The 25,861-nt window shown below is 45.5% G+C and overlaps 1 protein-coding gene across 1 annotated transcript in view; it reads left to right on the forward strand.

The window, feature by feature from the left end:
• Clstn2 (calsyntenin 2) overlaps nucleotides 1–13,114 on the forward strand; it is a 556,633-nt gene extending 543,519 nt beyond the window's left edge. The window contains exons 11-17 of the mRNA XM_051206591.1: nucleotides 4,197–4,345; nucleotides 6,144–6,367; nucleotides 9,265–9,435; nucleotides 9,914–10,059; nucleotides 10,173–10,296; nucleotides 10,973–11,157; nucleotides 12,871–13,114. Coding sequence (XP_051062548.1) covers nucleotides 4,197–4,345; nucleotides 6,144–6,367; nucleotides 9,265–9,435; nucleotides 9,914–10,059; nucleotides 10,173–10,296; nucleotides 10,973–11,157; nucleotides 12,871–13,071 — 1,200 coding nt within the window. The 3' untranslated portion in view covers nucleotides 13,072–13,114. The remainder of the gene's footprint in view (nucleotides 1–4,196; nucleotides 4,346–6,143; nucleotides 6,368–9,264; nucleotides 9,436–9,913; nucleotides 10,060–10,172; nucleotides 10,297–10,972; nucleotides 11,158–12,870) is intronic.
• Nucleotides 13,115–25,861: the final 12,747 nt, after the last annotated feature.

Below are 25,861 nucleotides of genomic sequence, written 5' to 3' on the forward strand. Positions count from 1 at the left end.
ATGTCATTTCTGAATGGCTATCATTTGATTTGCCAGTGACTAGCCTCCCTCTGTGTGACTGACTTACAAAGAAACGAAACATCACTTGCTGAAGAAACTTCTCCACTCATTGGGCCTAGCACCAGCTCTCTGCCCCACTTATCCTCCTGAGACTCATGCCTATTTCTGGATACTTCTCAAGCACGTTTCGGTCTCTGCAGGGTTGAGGTGATTGTTGCCTTGCACCCATACAAGATACCATGGAACAGCCACATCTGGAAGACCACCCTGTTCTGATTTCCTTGGCACCATCCTTGCCATCATCACCTTCACAGTGTAGGAGAGCAAGAAAGAACAGTGACCTTAGAGCCAGGCACTCCTAAGTGCTCAACACCAATGTTTATTTACTAATTACTGCCTTGGTGACCCTGGGAAAGGTATTTCAACCCCCAATGCCCTATGTGTCTTTTAGCAGTGTATTAATTTACTAAACATATAGATACATATCCCTGTATCAAACCTAATGGGTTCTCAACAAATCACAGGTCTCTTTGTGGCATGGGAGACCTTTCTGTTCATTTGTTACTACACTTGCATATGCATTTAGAGGTGGGCACAAGCCATGATACTCATGTGGGAGTCAGAGGACAACTTATGGGATTCAGTTTTTCCCTTCCACCATGTGGATCTCAGGGTTGACAATTCAAATTGTCAGCCTTGGCAGCAAAGGCCTTTACCCTCTAAACCATTTGGTACAGATTAAAGAGGCTGGCAGATAGCAGATGGTCAGGGAATGACAAGGTGCCCAGGAAGCCATAGCCAGCCTGTTGCTGTGACATAGGAAACTTAGGCTTCAGATAGGAATTTCACTGATGGTCCAGCCTGCAAGGAAACTAAAGAAACTAGCTAAGTGTCTGGGAGAAGTGGCCATTGTAGAATATATCTGTCTAGAATCTTCCTAGTTTGCTATAGTCACCGCACAGATTCCCAAGGAACTATGGGCCCCTATGATTATGCCAGTGCAAACATGTCTGCCTCATAACTATAGACCTATCCCTAGAGCATGGAATACTGCACCTAGAAAAGTATGTGAGCCTGTGGAGGCTTTTATTGACCCTTCAGAAACTATAATGACAGCTAGACCAGTATCCATCTTCATGCTCTTTGGTTAGAAGAATAGTCTTGGGCTTGGGCTAGGCATTACCTGGAAATCCAACATATTGGCTAACCCATGCTTTGCTAGGATTCAGTGGACACATGTGCTCTGTTGATTGCCAAGAAATGCTACCTAATCATTGTTCTAGAACAGCATTTCTCAACCTGTGGGTCGTGACCCCATTGGGGGTCGAATGACCCTTTCACAGGGATCACCTATGATCATTGGAAAACACAGATATTTATATTACAAATCATAACAGTAGTAAAATTACAGTTATGAAGTAGCAACAAAAATAATTTTATGGTTGGGGGGGGTCACCATAGCATGAGAAACTGTATTAAAGGAAGGCTGAGAACCACTGCTCTAAACAAACCTGTTGATCTTCCTATTTGGCCTCATGCTGGGCTCAAACCAGCCTGCTGTGCAGTGCTAACCATCTTCTTCATACTACTGGTTCTCTGGACCCTGTAGAAAAGCTGAGGGAGAGCAGTAACCGGACCCTTGAGGGTCTCACACAGACAGCAGCAGCACCACAAGACTCCGCTGTAGCACCCATGACCCACTGGTGTGTAGTGGCTTCAAAGCTGAGAATCCTGAGTGGATGAGCCTTGAGACACCTCCAGTGGCTGCCTGTTAAACAATAGCTAGAGACCCCCCCTCCCAGTGGCTTCCTGTGAAACAGTGGCTAGAGGCACACCCAGTGACTGGCTGTGGAACACCTACCTGGGACCTCCTGAATCTAGAGCAAGGAAGCTGTGCTCATGGACAGAGGTCACAGCTCAGAGGGACCCTACCCAGGGCTTTGAGGGACAGGAAAGAGAACACAGGGAAGGAAAGGCAACCAAGACACAGGGGTTCCACCAGCAAAGACTCAACAAAGATAGACTTACTACAGCTCTGGGGATTATAACCCAAGCTTTCATATATTGAATGCTTTGTAAATACTAGAAACTTTATATCAAGTGGGCATCCTTAATCTAATGTTCTGAAATACAAAACTCCATAAGCACTGACATGCTACCACAAATGAAAAACTTGCAGCTAGTCTCCTGTGACAGACCACAGTCAAACCACAGGCACGTTAAAAATATTATATGCAGTTACCTTCAGACTGTGTGTATGAGATATATATGAACTATAAGTGAATTTCATATACAGATTTGGATTCTAGCCCTAAAACTTGACATATATGTGCAGATATTCTAAATCTAATAGAAAAAAATACAAAATCCCAAACACTTCTAGCCTCAAGTATTTCATTTGCAGTAGAGTCATCCTGTATGTTAGCTCATTTAAACTTCAGACAGGTAGATATTCATTTCTTCATGTTTCAAATGACAAAGGGGGAGTATCTACCCAAAACTGCATTCCGTAATGTACATTGGAGCTAGAATGGCAATCCTAAATATTGTTGTCTCTCAGACATGCTATGTAGCTTCAGAGAAGAATCACGACAGGGTAGGGCTGACTTCATCCTCCAGAGAGGTTGACTTATTGTGGTAGTAACTCTCCAGATTCAGTGACTGATTCAGTTTTCCTCTTATTGTAAGTACTGGAGGTGGAGTAGAGTTCCTGTATACAGGCTGAAGGCACTAGAGTAGAGGGAAAGACTAGAGAACCCCACAGGGAAATTTCCTGCCTTGGCCCAGGGCATCATACTTCACCTCTCCTTATGTCTCATTGGTCAGGTGGGTCACATGGCCCTAGAGCACATGGCACAAGGGAGGAAGGAAGTGTCACTTCGCTAGTGACCAGGAAGGGGAGAGAGTGGGGTTTGGTACTGTGATGATATGCTCTGCTGAAAAGCAAGTGACTAGAAGGAGGTCATGTTGGGGGGACAGAAGTTGGTGCTAAGTAAAATGGAGGCTTGGGGAACCATTCATTTATTCATCTAACAGGAGTTCTGAGATCACTGGGGCTAGCTTCTGGGAGCAAGGGGTCAGTAGGGTCCTGTATTCAGTGAGACAATCCCTCATCAGTGTGCCATGTAATCATGATACTACCATCCTTTTGTAAGTGCTACCAGAAAAAAAAAGAAGAAGAAGCCCACTATCCCAGTGGGACCTAAATGAAGAAGAGTAGGCAGAAATAAAACACTTATATAGTAGCTAAAGGAAACAAAGAAAGACCCATCAGCTGACTAGGACTACCATGCCAGTGACTCACATGGTTCAGTGTCACCAACATTGACACATCTATCTCCAAACATAGCACAAGACATTTGGGTCAGGTCGGGGTAAAGAAGCAGATAGTTTTCCTTAAACGCATATAGTAAAAGAAATATGAATTAAAACTAGAATAAGTTGGCATTTGTCACCTATAAGTCTGGCTGGGTTCCCAAAGACTGACAGCAAGCAGATGGCTGAGGTTAAAGTAGATGAAGGCAGATGTGTGCATGTGTGTGTGTGTGTGTGTGTGTGTGTGTGTGTGTGTGTGTGTGTGTGTGTTGATGTGTTGACAATTCAGGCAATAAAATTTGTCAGCATGGACAAAGAGTATGTATTACTCTTTGACCTAGAAATTTTCCATGCCAGGATTTGTCTTCTGGATACATTCATGTGTTTATATTATGAGATTATGGATTGTAATAATATCAGTAAAAAATTGAAAATAGCACAAAACCCTTGCTATCAAAGGGCATGGTGGCTCACACCTTCTATCCCAATACCCGGGAGGCACAGGCAGGCTAATATCTATTAGTCTGAGGCTACCGTGGTCTGCATAGTGAATTCCATGCCAGTGATGCCTACATGGTGAGACCCTGTCTGTGAAACAAAACAAAGATACCTCTTAGCAAGAACACTGTGACAGAATTCTCAGAGTTCCATCCTGTGGTTCAAGCTGTTAATCCTTAGGTTTAACTCCTAGGGAAGGTCCTGGGTCCTGATGCTCAGAAGAAAGTGGTACAACTTACTGAAGAGTTGGAGACCACACTGATTTATCATCTTCCAATGTTCTGGAGATAACTTTAGTGGCCTCCTTGTGGAGTTGCACAGTTTTCAGCTAGCCACGCCTATCACTGACCGTCTTTCCCATCATCTCCACTTCTATCTTCCAGTATCACTTCAACCCTTCACAGTCTATCCTCGTGATGGAAGGTGATGACATTGGGAACATCAACCGAGCCCTCCAGAAGGTCTCCTACATCAATTCCAGGCAGTTCCCAACAGCAGGGGTCCGGCGCCTCAGAGTCTCTTCCAAAGTCCAGTGAGTAAAAGCCAATTGGCCTAGGCCCAACTGAGGCAGCAACAATGATCCCTTAAGACTGTTCCTTTGTGAGTAGGGCTTCTCTTGTTCGACTTTCCTCAACTCTGTTATCTGTGGGAGAATGCTTCAGAGACCTCTACTCTCCTTTGGCTTTCTTAAGGGAAATATCATGTTGTGTCTCCAATTCAAACCCACCTTGCTGTTTTATTCCACATCTAATCTGATACCTAGAAAGGTCTATTTTCCAAAAGCTAGGTCTAAAATGGTCTGATTTAAGAGCATAGTACCTGGTACATGGTAGGCGCTTGGTAAATAGTTATTAAATTCAACTAGATTAACCAACTTTGCTTTGCAGAATTCCTAAATACTATGGATAAGCCAGAGGAAGAGAAGGGAGGAAAGTTCAATTAGTAAATGCGATTACTGTAGTTTTTGATAGCTCAGTTCCCAGATATGGCAGCTACTTGAGATGACTGCTAGGCAAGGAACCTCAGAGAAACTCCTAGAAGGTGGAAGTAGAGTTACCAAGAACTCAGGAGGAAGGAACGAGGGTGGGAAGGGTGGGTCTGCTGGCAGATGCATTTCTGGGCCTGGTAGAGATGCCCACTATGGAAAGCGACACTCAATAAGAGTGATGGAGAATGCTCCCACCTAGAAGCCTGAGGTTAGACATAGGCACCTCTGAATCAGCTCCAAATTGGTGCAAAAAGGAGGGAAGAGACTACCCAGTGTCCATCCCTGAGTCCTACTGTCCATAAACTGCAAGGAAAGGGGAGCCCACTGGGTGGGCATGGCAAAGGCAACAGGAAGCTGAGCTGGGTACCTGCAGTAGCACCCAAACTCAGCATTTACCTAGAGCATGAAAGAGATGAAAACAATCCATTTCCATAGGGGACTTACCCAAACTACCCTTCCTTCTTCCACTGGGGACCTTCCCTCAGCATGAAGAATGATGGCTGCCCCATTAGGGATCTACCCTGGTGCCTAGAGCACACAGTTGGTCTAGGCAGTGCTCACTGTTTTTGCCCAAGTCTTTGGATTCATTGATGATGGAGACTATCAATGGCACGTAGGCTTCAATGATTCTACTGAGGAAGCTTGTAGCTTTTTTTGAAGGTCTTCATAACTAGCCATTACTACTACAGGGTAATCATTGCCCTCCCTATTGAATAGATAAGAAGTTGAAATACAGAGCAATGAAATACCCAGCCAGGAGTGACCAAGAAGGGCATGGATTCTCACCTATCCCTCTTCCAAGCCTTGGTTCTTGTAACATCATTACTGTCTCCCAGATACTCATGTAGCAGTGCACTAGGGTGAAGTAATGTAACCACTTCAGTCTTCTGCCCTCACCCACAGAAGAGGTGCACCCCCCATGATATCCTCAGAGACAGTACATATGCATATGCCACAGCAGGAGAATCTAGCCCTGGGGTCCCATCTAGTAAAATGGCTACAGCCAACCAGACAACAGTTCCCTTACCAAATACTAATGCACAAAAGTGAGCATTTGCTTTCTAATTAATGTTGCCATGGATTACTTTGCTAAAAGATAATGAAAGCTTTAATGATTACTTGTTGCTAGTATAGAAAAGTCCCATCCCTCCTAGGAACCACTCTCTTTGTGGTTAGGGTGCTAACGTGGCCTTAAATGTGAAAGTTGGCAGTCACCCTCAGAGACTGCTAGCATCCAGGACACCATGGCAAGGACTGGAGGTAGCAGTCATTGCCCACAGCTCTGGAGTAGATGGTTGAAACCATCAGCTGAGCAGGGCCATGACTGGAGATGTTTTCCCAGGTGCTTTGGGGAAGATGTGTGCATCAGCATCCCAGATGTGGATGCCTACATCATGGTCCTGCAGGCCATCGAGCCCCAGATCACCCTCCAGGGAACAGAGCGCTTCTGGAGACCTGCTGCCCAGTTTGAAAGTGTCAGAGGAGTGACTCTCTTCCCTGACATCAAGATCGTGAGCACCTTTGCCAAAACTGAGGCCTCCGGGGACACAAGAACCACAGGCACAGGTGCTTATGGGGCCACTGGGAGGGCGGACCTTAACTCCGTACACTCCGGTAAAATGATGCATCAGGACAACAACACTGCTCATCCATGGAAGGATGCTGTATGATAGGAAAAATCAAACCAAGCTAGAAACGCTCAGGTGATTGGCAGCTTAACAAAGCATAGCACACCCATGTTAGTGACAGGAAGCAAGAAGGAATACACTTGTGCTATATGGTAAGTGAAAAGAAGTAACACGCAGACTTAGCAGTATCCGTGTAGCATGATCACAGTCGTGTAAGAAAGAGATGCCCAGAAGAAAAGATACTTGATGCTAACAGCAGTGTCCCCTGAGGAACATGGATAGGGATGATTTGTTTGTGCTTACCTTCCCTTTTCTGTAACTGAAAAAAAAAAGTCCTGGAGTGGGTTTGTATTATTCCCATCAAAGAAAAGCTAAAGGTGTGCAAAGGATAGAACCCAACTTCGCATTACCCAACAGAAGGCTGAGGCTCACTCGGCAATATGACTAAGCTCTCGGGGGAACTTCCAGGTTGTAATTCCCACCAGCTTCATTATTAGGGCTGTTGCTGAGGGGAGGCTTAGTTTCCATTCTCTGCCTGAAAGAAACACTCGGTTACAGAGAAAGCAAGAGCATGTGTTGGAGGCAGACAAAAGGAAAGGAGCCCACAGAGAGAGAGTCTGTGGTGAGGAAGGGAGGGATGCCTTCCTTTTGCAGCTCAGAGGGACTCAGCATTTCCTGACAATGCTTGTCTGAGAGCAATCCTTCCAGAAGCACAACTTCAACTCCCTCCCCGTATCCTAAGCCACTGCTAATGATGTACTGGGTACCGGTAGGCCTGAGTCCCCGAAGAGCCCCTTCTATAATAATCCCAATTACACACCATCTTAAACCACCCTGGTCCCCACTGATTAGGTTCTCAAGGGGCAGACCTCCTGAAAGCCTAAAAATAGTTTGTATTTCACACCTGGCCAGCCAGGGAGGTTTCTGAGTTACATGCCAAGATGCATTAAGTCGTGTGACCTCCCCTCCTCTGTTGTCCTCATTTGTGGCTAAAATCAGACTGAAAAAAGGAAGGCCTGCTGACTTCAGTGGTCACAGCCCAAGAGCATCAAGCTTCGCTGCCGCTGACACCCGCACGCGGGCAATGCGGGAGAAAGCAGCTAACTGAGTCCACATTTCACCTTCTATTTATGAGAGGTGCAGGCAGAGCGCACAGCCCAGTGCCCGAGAGCTATTATTAGTACTCCTAAATTTCTATACTTACTGTTGAAATAGTCATTTTTACGAGACTCTTAAATGAGCAGGCTAACTGTTTGCTACCAGGCCACAGGGACAGGTTCCGGGATCATCTTCTGCCCCGCACTGACACGCATACACATATACTCACAGCCATGTAAATTGTGCAGGAGCACAGAATGCATACTCAACACCCCAACACATACATGTTCCTATGCTTCTGTGCTACTTAGCTCCTTTGTAGCCACTGCTGTCCTGACCCCTGCTATTGTTTGCAGAGCTCAGCCATGGATGATTCCACTCTGGGCTCCTAACCCAGCATCCCTCCAACACAGGAAAGTAGGGATGGGAAATAATGCCATGTGATGGCAGCCAGGACACACGCCTGTCTAGTGTGGCTCTGCCAGCCATAGTATAAGGAAGGTGACCTAACTCCACCTGCAAGGAAGCTAGAAAACACCCGGGAGAGATTCAAAATTACACATTCACTGCTGTTAATGATTGCCCTCAGTGTCAATGAAGATTATTATGCTTTTAGATATTGTTAGTAACACATGGAACCATTGTAGTTGGCTAACAGAAAAAAAAATTAGGCACACAGAAACTAATAATATATAGTTAACGAGAACAAAACTATTTTAGGTACCACTGGAATTTTTTAATTAAAATAGCTATCTTGTCCGCTGGATGTCTTTTTAAACATTTTTATTTTTATAAATGCCAGTAATATTTGAAGACTTGGCCTTAGAGGTTACAAGTTTCCAAGTTATAGGGTCAGGACAACACGCTCTGCCTCATACCTCCCTTCGTTCTCTGTGTGACTTCAGGCAACTCTGCCCACTTCTTTGATTACCCATTTCCCCAGTGATGGGGTGTGGATTATACTGCCTATTGTGTGTGCACTGTGCCTGGTGCACAGCACACATTCAGTAAGCAGCCATCACCTTCATCTCAAAATGGAGTTTTCAGTTAGGACTGCCAGATTATCTAACATTTCAATACATGGATATTTCCCTGAGAAATTTAGAGTCATGAAACCTGGCAAGGACTACAAGACTGACCAGCTTGCTAATGTGCTCCTGTGGGAGCATGTGAACTAATTAATGTACTCTGATTTATCAATCATTAATTAACTTTTGCTTATATCTTGTTGAATCCAGTGATGATTAATGACCAGTCCATCTCTGTTTGAGCAAAGCTGGCTGCTTCATGGCAGTTCCTGTGCTAGATTCTAAAGAAATTTCTTTTCTCAAGATCCTCAGAGCCTGGTGAGGACACACACATGCACACATGTACACACACACACACACACACACACACACACACACACACACACACACACTGTCCCCATGGAAAAAGAACTAGAAAAGACTGATAAAGAGCCAGTTAACTCTCATCAAATGCAAGCTATGGCTTCTAGTGTCTTCTCAGATGAGGAAATTGAGCATTATGTGGCTTTTCAGAGACACATACCTTCTCCCCACTAATTGATACCACCTCCTTGAAGCTGGCCTGATGTTTGAGCAGTGGGTGTGGCTGATGGGGTTACACACCCCCTTCTCCTGACCTGCCTGGACCTGTAGGTAGTAACAGAGGAGGTGTCGTGGTGAGCAAGAGCTCTTCCTGATGGTGTTTCTCATGCACCCTCCCTTCCTACAGCCCCGAAATCAGCAGTCTTGGAAGAAATGCTACACAATTTGGATTTCTGTGACATTTTGGTGCTCGGAGGGGACTTGGATCCAAGACAAGAGTGCTTGGAGCTCAACCACAGTGAACTCCACCAACGACACCTGGATGCCACTAACTCTACGGCTGGCTACTCCATCTATGGTAAGGTCTCACATGGCCCCTCTGCTCAGGGGTGTCCCCTCAGAGCAGCCTAGTCAAGGAACTACTGCATATGGGAGCAACTGGGGGTGGGGTGAGTTGCACAGTCCTAGAGGTCAAGTGGAAACTCTTATGTTTCTATACTTTCTAGAGTGACTCCAGACTCTGGGAAAATTGTACCATATCCTTGTTCCTTGGGAATCTGTAGAAACTAAGAGAATGCTTTCACTTTTTGATCTCAGAACATGCTTCAGCCGTGTTTGGCAGCATAAGGCCAAACATTCCAGTCATAGATTAGCCTACGTGAAAATTCTTTGGATTGGTTTAACCTTTGAAACTTCTCTGCTTCTGCTCATCTTCCACCCATAAGCCCTCTGACTGTTACCCTTGGTTTAATGACCCCAGCAGCATCACTGTCTCCTGTGCCTGCAGTTTCCCCTCTCCCACGCCTCCTGATAGTAGGTGTGGTCTCTTGGTGCAGGTGTGGGGTCCATGAGCCGCTACGAGCAGGTGCTGCACCACCTCCGTTACCGCAACTGGCGGCCCACTTCCCTTGAGACCCGGAGGTTCCGGATCAAATGTTCAGAACTCAATGGGCGTTACACTAGCAATGAGTTCAACTTGGAGGTGAGTATGTCCTGCCTTTGTTAGGGAAGGCCTGACCCACCACCTACCCATCTCCTCATTCCTTCAGAGAACTGTCTCAAGCACTTACTTGTATCTCTCCTTGCTCTCCCTAGGTCAGTGTCCTCCATGAAGTCAGAGTCTCTGATAAGGAACATGTCAACCACCTTATTGTGCAGCCACCCTTCCTCCAATCTGTCCATCACCCTGAGTCCCGGAGTAGTATCCAGCGCAGTTCAGGTAGGATACTCATTGGCAGTTCAGACACTGGGACTCAAGAAGAGCCACCAAGCAGTTATATTGTAGCATCCAAAGATGGTCGGAGCTGGGGAAGGGAGTCCTGCCACAGAGAAACTACAAAAACCCTCTCTCTAAATACTCCTGCTTTCAACAGGAGTCCATCAACTAAACAAGGAGTTTCACACACTCCATAATGACAGAGGTTGGTACAAAGGGCTGAGACAATATGCTAGTCATTTCAGGGCTAACTCAGAAGCTTCCCATGAACCCCTCACACACTTACCATATTCAAAGTCATCTGCCCATGCTTTTGTTTGAGCACGTGCCATATTGTGCCACTGTCTGGTAGCACTTGTGTTTCACTAACCTTTACAATGCCTCACTCTCAGTGGAGAGAGACTTCCCTATAATTTGAGGAGAAAAGTCATGCCTACCGTGTGCCTAATAGAAGCTCACAGACATTTCCTTTACATCTCACAATTACCATAGCAGAGTGAGTATAATATCTGATACACATTTGATAAACATATATCCCGGACAGAGGGATTTAAGGGCCCAGAGCTCTACGGCTGGGAAATTGGAGGGAAGATTTTATTATGAACCTGGATTTTTGTCCTTCAGAAGAATGAGTTATAGCTTTAATTATTGTGTTATTGGATGCCCTTTTTTGTTTCAGTGGTCCCGAGCATCGCCACAGTGGTCATCATTATCTCCGTGTGCATGCTGGTGTTTGTTGTGGCCATGGGTGTGTACCGAGTCCGAATTGCCCACCAGCATTTTCTCCAAGAGACTGGAGCTGCCAAAGAGGCTGAGATGGACTGGGATGACTCTGCACTGACTATTACAGTCAATCCTATGGAGGTGATTGTCCCTGGGATGGGAGCTCTGGGTGGGCTGCTTCTGCTAATCAGCTTGGTTCTCCCCCTGCCTAGACCCTGGATCCAGACTTCTCCTCATCTAATGAGTCCTGTTGCAGTCATTGTCCCATCTCTGCACTGCTTTAGTCCTTGCAACTGGAACCGGCCCTATTCCCCTGTGAACTGTGTTCCCTGACTTAAAATGTGCAATCATTCTTACCCCACAAATATAACTAGAATTTTCCTAAAGCGAGTAGTCATTCAGTATCTCTCCCTCAGCCCCACTGTAGTTCAGAGAGGACTAACACTCAGGAATTCAATATTGAACTCTTGATTAGCTAACAGTGCAAATTAGGTGGCCTACAGAGTTCACTTAAAAGGCTTGAAATAAGTTAAAACAAAACCAGAACAACACCTGCCATTTAATAAGTTCCCCTTTAGCGAGACACTGTTCCAGATGTTCTGCCTGCCTGTACAGGCATCATGGGAAGTGGGGAAGCATCACCCTCATTTCCCAAGGTGGGACTGGGAGAAGACTGGCACCATGTTCAAAGGAATGCAGCCAGCATTCAAACCCAAGCCAGTACAGTTCAGAGGTTTACGTGATTGCAGTTGGCCAACAGCCCCCAGAAGCTATCCATGACCGTGCAAGGGCCCTGAGCTGTGCGTCTGCCTGTCCGCCCTTTTGCCCACAGGTGCTGAGTCTGGAAGACACAAGCCAAGAAAAGGTCAGGAAAAGCAGTAGGGAAATGCTAGAGAGGATCACTGCTGCCTGGCTCCTGTTTCACCCACAGCTCATCTCCTGTTCCTCTTTCAGGGCCGGCATACCAGTATGGCTCAATTTCTCTAAGCATGCTGGGATGGGACTCCAGCACTTTCATCCCCCAAGAGCTGAGCCTTACGTGTGAGAAGCGAGAGCAATCTGAGGAGCAAATGGTAGTGCGCCTCAAAGGGGCTGACCTAGCACGCCCAGCTCTTGCTGAGGCTCTCCAGTGTGTATACTCTTGGGGGCTGTCCATTCAAGGCAAGAGCAATCACTAGGGGAGGCTAAAGCAAGGGAGGCCTGGAAGAAAGGTGTGATTTGGAGGAGACAGAAGTGGATAGAAGACGACCTAAAGAGCCATGTAGCCACACAGGGCAACATGTCACTCGTGGCCCAATTTGCCACCTCAAAACATAAACGCAGAAAAGGGATGCTGCCGGAATCACTACAAAGCTGTAAAAATGGAAAAGTAGGGTACAGTTTTAATCACAAATTATGGCATAAGGGGGGCAGGCAGGGAAAGTGAGGACATAAATGTTGTTCTTTGCAAACGAATAGTTTTTAATTACAGCACACCTGCACCTTGGCTTAAACGACCTTCTATTTCCAGCGACACGATGTTCCCACATAGAAAGGTGTCCAAGATTAAGCATGATTCTGCCCCTGGGAAGCAAACAGTTAAGAACCCAAGTGTTCTATAAAGGGTCTGAAAGATGGTGCCCATCCAGTCCAATGACACTAATATGTTACCTTGACTATGTGTCCTGGGATTTGCTGCTATGTTAGCTCTTTATCTGACTTTCTGACTCTCCTCTCCCAGGTCCCTTTCCTAGATCCTGTCTAGGCAGGGTAAGGGGTTTGGCTTTAAGTGAAATGAATCCCAAGAGTCTTTGCTGCCCAGAGCTCCCAAGCAGCCCCTACCCAGTCCTTGATGTATATTTCATTTCTCTCCAGAAACATGAAGAACCAGGGCATGGGGAAGATGAGACTGAAGGAGAGGAAGAGGAGGAAGCAGAGGAAGTCATGAGCTCCAGCAGCAGTGGCTCTGATGACAGCGAAGAGGAAGAGGAGGAAGGAATGGGCAGACGCAGACATGGGCACAGTGGCACGAGGCAAGCCCAGCTAGAGTGGGATGAATCCACCCTCTCCTACTAGTACCCACTGGCCTGCTGACCAGCCTGTGTGTCCCTTTTGTAAAGCCCGACCCATGTATGCCCAAGTCTGTCACACTCGCCTCTAATTTTATGACAGGTCTGGGAAGGCCATCAGCTTCCTGGAATCTACTCTCTATGTTTCAGGCACTGCCTGTGTCCCAACCATCGGGCATTTCCAAGAGCCCAGTGTCACCATCGGTGAGGACTTCAGGGTGGTTACATTGTCCTGTGGCCCTCACTTCTGCCTTGGGCTCACCCAGAATCCTGTCACTCACCCAGTCTGCAGAGTTCTGAACACCTTGTTCTTTTCTGCAGGGGAAAAGGTTCACCTTTATGTCACTTACCACCCCTAGGCTCAGTGTTTTCAAACTCCTTGGGTTGTAATTCACTGTGTTAATGTACTTGACTAAATAGCCTTTCTCCACTGACACCAGCAGGTCCTCCCTAAGCTTGGTCTCCAGGTTGCTTTACACAGGGAAGGCAGTGGAATCTCATACACCCAAAGTCTTAGGGCTTAAGAATGAAAAGAAAGCCTTTGTTGAGGCAGAATTCCAGGTAAAGGTTCATAGTGTACATGTACATGCACAACCACACACACACACACACACACACACACACACACACACACACACACACTTCCTAGCTTGGAGAGCCTTTCCTTTTACTTATTTCTGAGACTATGTAACCTGGTATAAAGTTAAAAAACCAAACGCTAGTTGGTCTTTGACCATAAATAGAGTGTACCCTCATCACAGGGCTTGCTAACAAGCATCCCAACCTGCCTGGAGAAGGCCTAGGCAGGTGGGGCTGCCCCATCCAGGGTTATCACAAGGCAGAACCACAGGGCCCAGGAAGCATTTCACACAGGCACTGCTCAGGTGGCAGCTTGGACTTGGCTGTTGCCAAGATCCAAAGAAAGGACTAATGGGGTGACCCAGCAAGGCTTCATGGTGGATAAAAATCTGCTTTGACACGGGGTTGGTATAGCTGGACTCCCCCCAGAAAAGGAAAGCCTAAAGGTTGACAAGGCTGTCACCACTTAGCCTGTGGCCCCTTATCTCCTATGTGACTGTTTTCTCTTGAGGAAATAACATCATTTTTCAGATATAGTAGAACAAATACGGTCTCTTGCAGTCTGCGATGAAAGTTGGGAAATTTAACTGCTGGGAATTCAAAGCATATTTGTAATAATAGCAGCTGCCTCTTTTTTCTTCTCGTAAAAGGGGGGATGCTCTGAATAGAGGGCAAATATATCAAAACCCTAATTTCTTCTTCTTTCTTCTTATTTTAATAAGGAAGACTTTTCCATCTCCATTCTAACGTGGGCAGTTCGTGAGGAGAATTGTTGCTATAGTAACTGGTGGACAATCTTTTGTGGCCTAGAGAATAGCAGGCAAGAATTAAGGCTGTTATAAGAGTTCCACAAGGCTTTGAGGACATGTTTGTTTCAAACACCTTGAGCTCCTCTTTGTTCTCAGTCTGTATAGGCCATCCCCATCCTCCCTCTCTGCCCCAAGCCCATCCTGAATTGGCTCTCTCATCACATAGCTTTCAGGTTCAACTGAATATTCCCCTTGTCATCCAAGCATAGCATTCAGGTAGTGGTTATAGCTGATGCCCACTAGTCCTCTACTCAGCCCTCTAGGCAGTGACAGTACATGTCAGGTCTGTGCAAGCTTTTGACTGGGGAGAGCTACCTTATACTGCTTTCTTATCTCCTGAAATGTTTTGTGCATAGCGTCCCTTTCTTGGGCCTCCAAGCAACTTTGTGAAATATTTGAGAAGTCCATTATTAGGTACAGTTTTTGTTGGTTTTTTTTTGTTTTGTTTTGTTTTTTGTGATGAGTAAACTGAGCCTTAGAGTCAATGTCCTCCTCAGAGTCAGTTCAGAGGTTCAGACCTCTGCTCCTGGTCCATGGTTCTACTTATGTTCATATTAACATGCATTTCTGAGCACCCACTATGTGCTAAGCACTCTACCAGCGGCCGTGGGAATGGGATGAAGTTGAATGAGACAGGCCTTTCCCCATAAAGGACTTAAGATCTATAGAAGGGACACAAACAGGCATGGAAATTACACAGGAGAAAGGAGGAGGAAGTAACACAAGACACAGGAAGAAGAGAGGACACATTTACCAACTCAACCAGTGCCCTAATATTTCTCTCTTGGAAGGAACTTGAGATTTTATATTCATTGAAAGGAAATAGACACATCTCCCGTGAATTACCCCAATCAAATGCCCCCCCCCCGTTTCTGTCAAGCTATTTCTGCACATTTACAAGGGGAAAATCTATAGGACCAGTTAGGCTTCACAATCCCATTATTTAAATAAAAAGACATTCTTCAGTCAGGCATTTAGGAGCTACTGAATTCTCCCAAAATTATGGCAGTAAAGGGAACACTTTATATGTTTAAAACCAATCCTTTCTGAATGAGATTTTGATTGCAAATATTTAAGTCTAGGGTTTGTGAGAGTACTTTTCTCTGTTCTGGCTTTTCAGTCCCAATTGGGTGGAGAGCTGTTCTCATGTCCCCGGGCTACCTCTTGTGGGTACATTACTCATTCATGGTTAGGTGAGCTGTTTGGAGTATTAAAAGACCTTTATGTTTTGTGTGAGGTGGGGGAGGGCAGAAGCAAATGGAAGTTGGGAAGCATTTGGATAAGTGACCAAAGATGTGTCATCACAGGAAGCGTTTGGTGGCTGGACTTATTTGCAGGGAAAAGGTGTCAACAAGAAACCAAAGCCTTACCCCCGCCTTCTTTCAGTGCACAAGGTCATTACAAGCCAGCTCCAAAGCTGCAGTGTCTAAATGATGCCACTGGGATCACTTTGTTACCTTGGGTAAGATCAAGGTGGGGGGGGCAGTGTTATAAAATAGCAAGCTTCAGCAGGTATCCAGGTGAGTGGTAGGTAATAGCATATACCTCCCACCAGATAGTCTGGCCATGAGTGAAAGATAAAAATCACGCTGCCATTTTCCAGTCTCTGTAGGACGGTATTTTGAAACCCAAACCCCCAGATGATCAGGACACTGTGTGACTTCTCAGAAAAAGGTGAGCAGCCAAGCAGAGGCAGACTGGGCCCAGGAGGAACAGCTGACTGGTTTGGCCACAGACCAGTCCATTGCTCAGCTAGCCAAATGGACAACCCGAGTCTGCTATTCAGAGCTTGAAAATAGGTAAACTGCCGTTCTCAGTTAACGGAGAAGACGGAGAGGAAGAGGAGAGGGAGGGTGAGACCAGAAGAGTCCAGCACAGAATGACCTGCCACGGTGGAGTAAAGCCATTAAGCCCATTGGAGAAGCCTCTCCAGGATGCTGACTCTATCCTAACAGATTTTAACAAATTCTGTAAGTCTGACCAAGGCCCCAAACTTCACAGATACAAAAACTGATTTCTGTGGCAACATCCAGCCATGCTCAGTTTAGACCAAAGGCTCTGAAGTTAACAAGAGAGTGTGTCTTCCAGGGACCCGAGTCTCTGTGAAGGTGACCACTGCCAGTGCCCCCACCTTCCCATGTTTCAGAAATCAGCAACCTTTGTCTAGAAATATCCAGAAAGGAGAGACGTAGGGTGGTAAGCCATTTTTTCTCTGTTGCTTATACTAAAGTCTGCCTCAGCACATGAGAGCAGCCACCAACAATAATACCCAAGCAAAGGGACATTCCAATTTGTTTCTCCATCTACATTTCAGTAAAATTGATTTATGATACTGAGGAAAAAAAAAGAAAGAAAGAAAGGGGAAATTTGAATTCGTTTAATTCAGTTCATGTCATAAACTTTTTACTCTCTATTTCTCATTTCCCACTCAAAACTTAACCTGCAAGACATCTAGGAAACTAGCCACCATACACAGAGAGCAGCCATCCATTTTCCAGGAAAAAAAAAAAAAGCTATACCAGCATGCCATGCCCATCCATCAGTTCCCTAGTGGTTGGTGCCTTGAATTGAACAGCTGGAAAACTCTGGGGTCTTTCATGAAAGCTCTCTTAGAAGTGCACAGGAGATTGGAGAAAATGAAAAATAAATAAGTGAACCAACAAAATCCCACTTGTTATTTTTGAATTGATGAAATCAGACAAATATTCCCGAGGGTTGGATGCCTGGGACCCAGGGAACTGGCTAATCACTGAGCACTGACTCCCTCCTCTACTGAGGCAAGAGCTAACTCCCCAGGCTCAGCACCTTCCCAGCAGGGCTCAGTCCATAATGATTTCCAAGCAGAAGTGTTCATTATCTGGGACTGATTTTCATTTCAGCCCTGTTCATGTCTTCGCTCTAAAAATGATCCTAAAGACTTGTGGCTGTTCGAATCAATAGCAACACAATCAGCAGAAAAGCCCTACCCAGCACACTTCAAAATTAACAGTCTTCTTGCCTCCATGACTCCATATTAGCAGCAAAGAGAGGAGTACTTTTTCTTAATCATCTCCCCCATTTAAATTAATGAGATAGGCTTTGTGAGAAAAAAAATGGGAGGACATAAATCTAATTCTTTAAAAGAATTTGATGATATTCATATACCATGCAGCCTCTGGGGATCCCGGAAGCCTCCTGCATGTGCTCAGGCAGGTTGTGATGGCTCAGGCTTCTCTCTGTGTGCCAGACATTTATCGAGGCTGACAAGCCAAAGCCCTTGGCACGGTTTAATTTTCATGTAACTACTTTCCGTTGTCCAGCTGTAGGAGAGGGAAATGAGCAATGCTGGTTTTGAAGTCAACTCCAGCACCCTCATTTGACTGTCTTTATTTGTTTTACTTTATACATTTACTCTGCATTAGCTTCCTTCTGACACTGGTTGGAAAGGGAGAGTTGGTTTTACAGGAGCTATAGTATAGAAGCCCAGCTTGACTTTTTCCCATGGTAACAAAAAGAGACAGAAATTACCTCCATAGCATCTCCGAGAACAATTAGATAGCTGCTGTATTCAATCAATTAGCAGATGGGAGTCTCTGTTTGCAGCTATGTTCAACAAATTCAGGAGGTCATCACTGAGCACCCGTGTGGGCTAGCCTCTAAGCCAGGGAGCAGGGGAAGAGCGAATGAATGACACAGAGCAAGTCCTTAAATAAGAGCAGCAGCCAGGTAGAGAAGATGTGTTATGAACAGTGGTTTAAGGTTGGAGGGGGGGCTGACAAACAAAGCCCAGGGTCTGGCCAACCTGATGCGAGGGTTCATATGCGAAGGGCAGAGCTCTGGAGGCTCTGCAGAGGTTTGCTTGACACGTTGCACAGCTCCAGTTCTCTGGCTGTGTGATTTGTGGGGTGAGACAAGCAGCAGCAGCAGCAGCCAGGAACTAGGGAGGTTCAGCAAGCTGCACTTTAGGAGCAGTGCTCAGGCAGGCCAGGGTCTGAGAACCATTGCTGTGGAGGAAGAGACCAGCATCTACTGGCACTTGGGGGGGGCTGCTGCTAACCAGCCAGACAAAATCACCAACTCATGCTACAATAAGAAAGGGAAGCAGCGCAGTCACAGCCCTGAAGCAGTCCTTTCAAAGAACCTGGCCCCAATCCCGATTTCTCTCCTTTGCTTGGGTGTGAGATGACCCCTGCCCATGTGCCCCTTCTACAGTGAGGGACACTGCTCACGAGGGTTGTATTGAAGTCACCCAGCCCCAGGGAGGCCACCTGTCCATTGAGTAGCCTCCTTCAAAGCCATGTTTTATGTGCCAGCAGTGACATGGCAGCAATGAGTCCAGGCCACTAGGAGGCTGCTTTGGTCACAGTATGCATCCTGGAGAACAGGGTCATTCAAGGACACTCCAGGTTTCTGCAGCACTACTCATTTGTAGTGAGGCTGGGGAGATGCAGTCACAATTCAAACACTAAATTGGATGGGGAATGAATTGCTTCTCTTGAAAGGACAGTAACCCATGTTACTAAAAATAGAAAAGGAAAATAGCAAAGTCAACCTTGCAGCTTCATCTACAGTGGGAATCTGTAGATGTACATAGTCTCCAGGTCCCAACCATTGTCCTTTCCTTGAACCACCAGATACCTGAGGCCTGATTTATGGTACAAGAGCTAAGGTATAAGCACCATAAACCTTCAGCTGGAACTCCTTGGTGTTTTATCAGTCATTGTGCCTATGGCCTGAGTCTAATCTTATATCGGGATCTCAGAGTCAAGGTCAGAGGTCAGAGCACAGAAGAGGAATACCTAAGCCAGGAGAACCAGTAATACCGAGTTTCTATAAACCCAACCCATCCTGGTCAGAAATGTGTCCCTCCTGACAGATGCTTCACTGAGGGAAACCAGCACAGAGACCGTGGTGAGCAAACATCTCTAAGAAGTTAGAATCTCCCCTTTTCATTTAATAGAAGAAAGGGGGGTAAAAAAAAAAACAGAAAAGAAAATGTAGTACATGCCTATTATTTACCTGTGAGAAGACGAGGAAACCAAGTAAGAGGGAATTTTCTTTTCCAGCCAGGCCTCTCTGAGTGAAGTCCCTGCTGACAATACTTCTTTCCCAAGACTTAAGGCTGTTTTCTGTTTCCCTTATACGCCAGCCATTTATTACAAAAGTATCCTAAGGGACAAAACAGAAAATGATGGAGAGTAGTCCTAGAAGCAGAACTCTTGTTGGCAAGTTTGTTCGTGCAGGACAAGGAGACAGTTTGCTCTTGGGGCAGGAGATCAGATCCAGCCAGGTTATCAGGGGGCCTGAGTAAGTAGTAAAAAGTCACCCATCCAGGAATGAGACACATAATGGAGTCAACCAGCAGAATAAGTGCGCTGGCACTTCTGACCATTGACCTGCTAGACCCTGAGGTAGAGCCACAGTCTTCTTTCCCAGACTGCATAGAAAATATGACTGCATGGAACTAGCATAGGACCCCCTTCGCTTTCCCTACCTCTACTCGCCACCTCCCGAAAGCAAGAAGAGTAACTGATGTATTTCAGGACCCTGGTCCTGCACTAAGGATGTAACCAGTGTCCCAATCACTGCATCTGGCCCACAGCATGGTCTCAACACATGTTGAATTGAATAGAATCCCAGAGATCAGCTGGCCTCAGAGAGTAAGTATGGTTTGAAGTTAAGATGCCCTAGTGGAGAAAGACTCCCCCCATCCTGGTTTTAGTGTATCAGCTGTCATTTGCAAAATCAGGAGTGGGAGAAGAGTGGAAGGAGGAAGGACTGATGACAAGTGACAGAAAGGGGCTTCTTTGCAAAGCTAACCCTCCCAGGTGGGACCAGTAAAAGTGTCTCCCCAAAGCCAGGTGCAAGCATAGCTAGGCCTTGGGAAACCCCACTTGTTCTACCCTCAGTCACAGGACTGAGGAAATGAATCCTTAATTTGTTAATAAGCCCAGCTCTTTGCCCCTCCTTCACCCCTTTTATCAGATAGACCACGGAAAGATTCATCACTATGAAGCTCAAATCCCAATAGTCTAATGAGAAGAGGGCAGCAGACATGAGAGGTTCCAGAATGCAGATGGTATTAATCACAGGAACACACTCGTGTTAGCTTTAATGTCTGTTTTCCTTTATATGGGAATGAAAATGTGCCTAAGTTCCCTGGACCCTCTATACTGAGCATTTCGGAACAGTACATCAATATTGAGGGTCTTTTCTCCAGCAGAATGAGCTGTCAGAAAAAGAAGCGAAGAGGTTATTTCTACCTGTAAAAGCAGAGAATCAACCCACAAGTTTTAGGTCTAGACTGCAGCACCCTTGTGGGGAAGGGATGGGGTGGACAAGAAAGTGAACTCTGCCCTCTGGAAGGACTCCTTGGGGACCCAAGGAGGTTCAACCAGATCCATGAGTCACATAACTGAGTAAAATGCATGCCTCCATCTTCAGAGGCAACAGTGCATCCATTCTGGCCATCAGAGAATGTTGGGGTGTGGCTCTCACCACTCCCCACTCCCTATGATGCAAGGAGCCCTGGTGGAGTATTGATGGCACTCTTAGACACACACCAGAGGGTGGAAATAGGGCAAAAGTTTTGGGGAAAGGAAGTTAGATTAGCACCCAGGTGCATTACCTGCAAAGGAAGGGAAGAGATGTTGAACAAGAAGGTGACTGAGTTGGAGAGGGAACCAGAAGTTGATTAGGAGTGACAGCATTGGGAGTAACTAGGAAGCAAGGGCACTGCTCTGTGTTTACACTTACATTCACGAGTCAAAGGAAACATGGGTAAGTAAGTGTAGCCAGGTAACCACCACAGAGGCAGTTACTACAATCACTTTACAAGTCAGAGTCACTTGAAGTGGAGGACAATCAACCTACTTATCAGGTTTTCATATGATCTGCTTGTAAGAAAGAGCTGTTGGTGCCCTGAGCTGGACAGGAATGGCTGGGGAATGGGAGAAAACCGAGTGGAGAATAGAAAAAAGAAAGCATATCTAGAAGTTGGCTGTGCCTAAGGAAACCTATAGTTACTAGCGTGGGGCTTGTTATGTTATTGCATGGCATTATAATGTATGTAAGAAGGAGCCATAAAGATGTGATGGATCATTAGTTTAGGGGATTAGAGTGTGAAGTATAAAATATTAGACATAACTAGGTGAAAGGAAACTGATGATATATGTGTATGTGCATATATACATATCTGTAATATGGAAGTGAGATTTAAAAACAAAAACAAAAACAGAAAGTCCATTAGTCTCAACAAATTGGAATCCTCCAGAAAGCCTTAGGTTATTCTTATTGTTATTTGCTTTTGCTCTCAAAGACCTGGAAAAACTACCTGGAACACAGTAGGAGTCATAAATATTTGGAAGGGACACACATAGCTTGTCCCTACGTGGTGAAGACAGATCACTAAACTCCATTTTGACTGAGCCATATCGAAGCAGGTTGGCCCCACACTTCTCCTAGCTTAAGGAAGCCTTTGTGAATTCCCATAGTCCATGCAGTAATCAGACAGCTGCAGATACGGGGTCTGGTTCTCTGGCATGAACAGTGACAGTGTTGCACACAGTGGCTTGCAGGCATTTAGAACCCATCTGGATAACACGCACAATGCTGTTTCTACTGTGTAGCGTCTGCCCACCCTGCCATTGTCTCTGCCTTCCCCTAAGTACATGATAGATGCTGTTGAATTTGTAATCTTCAGTTATGATGCAGGGCCTAAATATAAAGGTTCTGGCCCTCTGGCCCTTCCCTTCTTCCATCCCTGGAGATGATGTCACCTTTTAAAAACCTTGGATGAGAAGCCTGTTTGTTTCCATCCACCTCCTCAACCTCAGTTGGGAAAGGCCTGAGATAGACAGGCTGCTTGCTCTACTGGAGCCTGTCTGGGGTCCACACTGCAGAGAGAAAAAGCACCCTCATTGAATGGAGCCCCCCTCTTCCACCTGCTGCTGACTGGGCCATAAGGTCAGAGCAGCTGGAACATCTTTTTACCTGGAGCCAGCTTCACCTGGGGATTGTCCAGTGTGTGCTTGGCACACATGTTCTGAGCCTCTTGAGCTGCCTCCAAGAATGAGTCATCTTAGTGTACAAGTGTATTTATTTGGTAACTATGCTACTGTGTGTGTGTTATGCAAACCCTGAAATGTCTTATTAAAAGGACTTATGAATTTATAGAAAAATCGAATCTAACTTCAGAACAGCGTATTATGTTGTTGTTCAACAAGGTTGCCCAGCCACAGGGGACCAGAGAAACCTTACCCTCCCACCCCTTCCTTGGCACCCTCTCCCTGCCTAGTTGTCCTCCTAGATTCTAACTGATGCGGAGTGAAGGATGCCCAGAGTGTACATGTACATAAAGATTTAATAGGAAAGTGACCTATTGAATAGGGAATAGGTTGAGTTTCTTCCCATGGCTGTGATCTTATCATGCCTGAGTTCCAAACTTTAAATTTCTAACTATTTCGATTCTTGCAGTTTCTGAGTAATTTGTTAAATGCCTATTCAACACAGACAGATATTTATTTTCAGCCTTGGCTTGTAAATGCCTACAAACTGATTCATGTTGGTGGTCATTATGACACTTCTGTGAATTGGTAAATAAATATGATTTTAGAATTTCACAGTAAAAATGACTGCTGAGAATTTTTATTGTTCAGACACGCGGTGGGATGAGAGGCTGAACACTACTTTCTCTGGGTCGGTCAGCATATCTGAGGTTCTCTCCTATATCCACGTGGGTGAGAGACACATGGTGAATGTGACAGCCCCCCGTTATATGAGAGTTGGGCCTGGCAGTATTGCCATCACAGACAACTAGAACGGTGATCTGAGTAAGATGAGGCATGTATTGCAGACCAAGGAGTGGCTGGCGCTATGAACCCTAAGCAGATTGTTCTTCCTGGTAACCATGAGACCCAGAAGAACCTAGGATGCCTCCTCCAACAAGCGGTTGCAAGCATGGTCCTTTAGTAGGAATTTTATTTGGGTCACCAACCAGCTCCCAAATAAAGACATGGAGACTCATTGTTAATTATGGATGCTCAGACTTAGCTTAGGCTTGTCCCACTAGCTCTTTTAACTTAATTTAACTGGTTTCACCTTTCTTTCATTCTACATGTCCTACTTTCCTGCTTCCCCCCATATCTGGCTGGCTGGTCCCTGGCATCATTTTCTTTCTTCTTTGAACCTAAATTCCTCCTCCTACTTACACCCCCTGCCTGGAAGTTCCATTTATACCTCCTCTCTCACTATTGGCCATTCATCTTTTAATTAGATCTATCAGATGCCTTAGGCAGGCAAGGTAAAACAGCAACATATCTTTATATAATTTAAAAACATATTCCACTATATGGTCCTTCCCTTCCTTTGAGCCATTCCCTTTTCCCCCATGCTGACCTTCCCATAGACACAGGTGACACCATGGGCCACCTTAGCACAGGAGCTCATAGTGATAGGCTTCCTCTCACTATCCAGAGAAGGTTGAGGTACAGAGTATTCCATGACATGCTAGATACTGTCATTACCAGACTCTCCCTCCTACTTTATTTTTATTAATTAATCAATTAAATTTTCTCAGTCCAATTACAGTTCTCCTCCTCTCTTCCCAGTCTGTCCCCCATCCCTCCATCCACTAATTCTCTTTTCTCTTCAGAAAAGTACAGGCCTTCCATGTCTAACAGCCCAGCCATTCTCCCTCCTGCTTTATTGAGCCAACACAAGGCTAAGCCCTACCCTTGAGTGTCAGAGGGAAGGAGGGGAAATTCAAACAAAAGATCCTTGTGTAGTTAGAGAGATGGCTCCGGGATCAAGAGCACTAGGCTGTTCTTCTAGAAGACCTGAATTCTGTTGCACATGAAGATTCTCACAACTGCCTGCAGCAACAGTTCCAGGAGATCTGATGCCCTTTTCTGGCCTCCACAGGCACAAGACACATATGTGGTATACATGCAGTCATGCAAGTAAAATACTATACACATAAAATAAAAAATAGATATTTATTAATGTTCTCAGACATCGTATTAGTTTGTTCTTGCAGTTAATAAAATATCTGACAAGGAAAACTTAAGGAGAAGAGTTAGTTTGGCTCCCAGTTTTGTAAGGTTCAGATTATAGAATCTTAGTCCCATGTACCTAGGTGGGACACTGGGACAGCAGGAGCTTCTAGTGGAGAGATGTGTACTTTATGACCAAGAGATCCAAAGAGAAAGAATCCAAAACTAATGCATCCCCAAGGACACACCCAAAGTGACCCACCTTCCCCAGTTCTGCCCTATAAATTCCAAGAGCGTCACCCAAATAGTACAAGCATCTGGGGTCCCAAGCATTTGAATAATGAGAATGGGGAGGAGACATTACAAATTCAAATCATAACAGAATCTTTAGTGACTTAGAGAAGACACTGAATGTGACAAGCAAACTGCTCCATGTCACAAGAGGCTTTCTTGTTTTCCTAACCCCTTGTGGGCACCCTCACAGGCCCCTTGTCAGTCCCTTGCTAGCTTCCTCTCTTCTTCCTTCTCGGGTGAATGTAAAAGGATGTGATTGTTTTCTTTTCCTTAGGAAGAGCATCTTCCTCTCTTGGTATCCAAGCAAAACCTACACCCTCTCCACCTTCCTACATCACAGTGCAGATTCTCACACATGCAGATCACTCATATCCCTCAACATTATTCTCACTTGATGCTAAGCCAGCATATTTGTCATGCTAAATTATATTTTCCCTTTTTCACCACAGAGTTAATAAAGAGACAAAGAAGCCTTGATCTGATAAGTGGTCCTTCATCGGTTCCCCTTGGTAACTTGTACACACACCCCATCCATGGCCCTCTATTTCAAGGCACCTTAGTAAGAGCACTTCTTACTTCTGACCATTATCCCATGACAGTCTCACTGACCTTTCATTTCATTTGTACAGTGTTGATAACGGAACCTTACTTAAAGCATTCTTGTGATGATTAAATGAGATAATGCCTTTCAATTGTCTGCCACAGTGTCCAGACCTTTGGGTACTTGCTAAGCAAGTTTCACCATGTCTATTCAACACTCTAAAGTAATACATAGTGTGGGTCACACCCTCATCCACCCAGACCTTCTTACTCTCTCTCTCATCGAGTGAACTCTTTCATTCACTGGGTGATAGGTTCCCTCCTCACCCTCTCAATGGAGACTGCAGAAAGGGAGGAAAGAGAAAGGCCAGGGGGATGATGTACACAGATTTGCTAAGGACTTATTTTGGACCAAGACTTCACCAGTATTTTCCAATTTAATTCTTCCATCCAATGACTTCAGGAGAAAGAACCTTCATCCCTATTTCATAAAAGAGAAAGCTGAGCCCAGAGTGACCAGGTCTCCTGCCCAAGGCCACACAGCTGATGATACACAAACAGGTTGTTGAGGGTCTGGTGCTTTTCCCACCAAGCCAAATACCTG

The sequence above is a fragment of the Phodopus roborovskii genome, unplaced genomic scaffold (genome assembly GCF_943737965.1).
Source record: "Phodopus roborovskii unplaced genomic scaffold, PHOROB, whole genome shotgun sequence".
In the NCBI taxonomy this organism is placed as follows: Eukaryota; Metazoa; Chordata; class Mammalia; order Rodentia; family Cricetidae; genus Phodopus; species Phodopus roborovskii.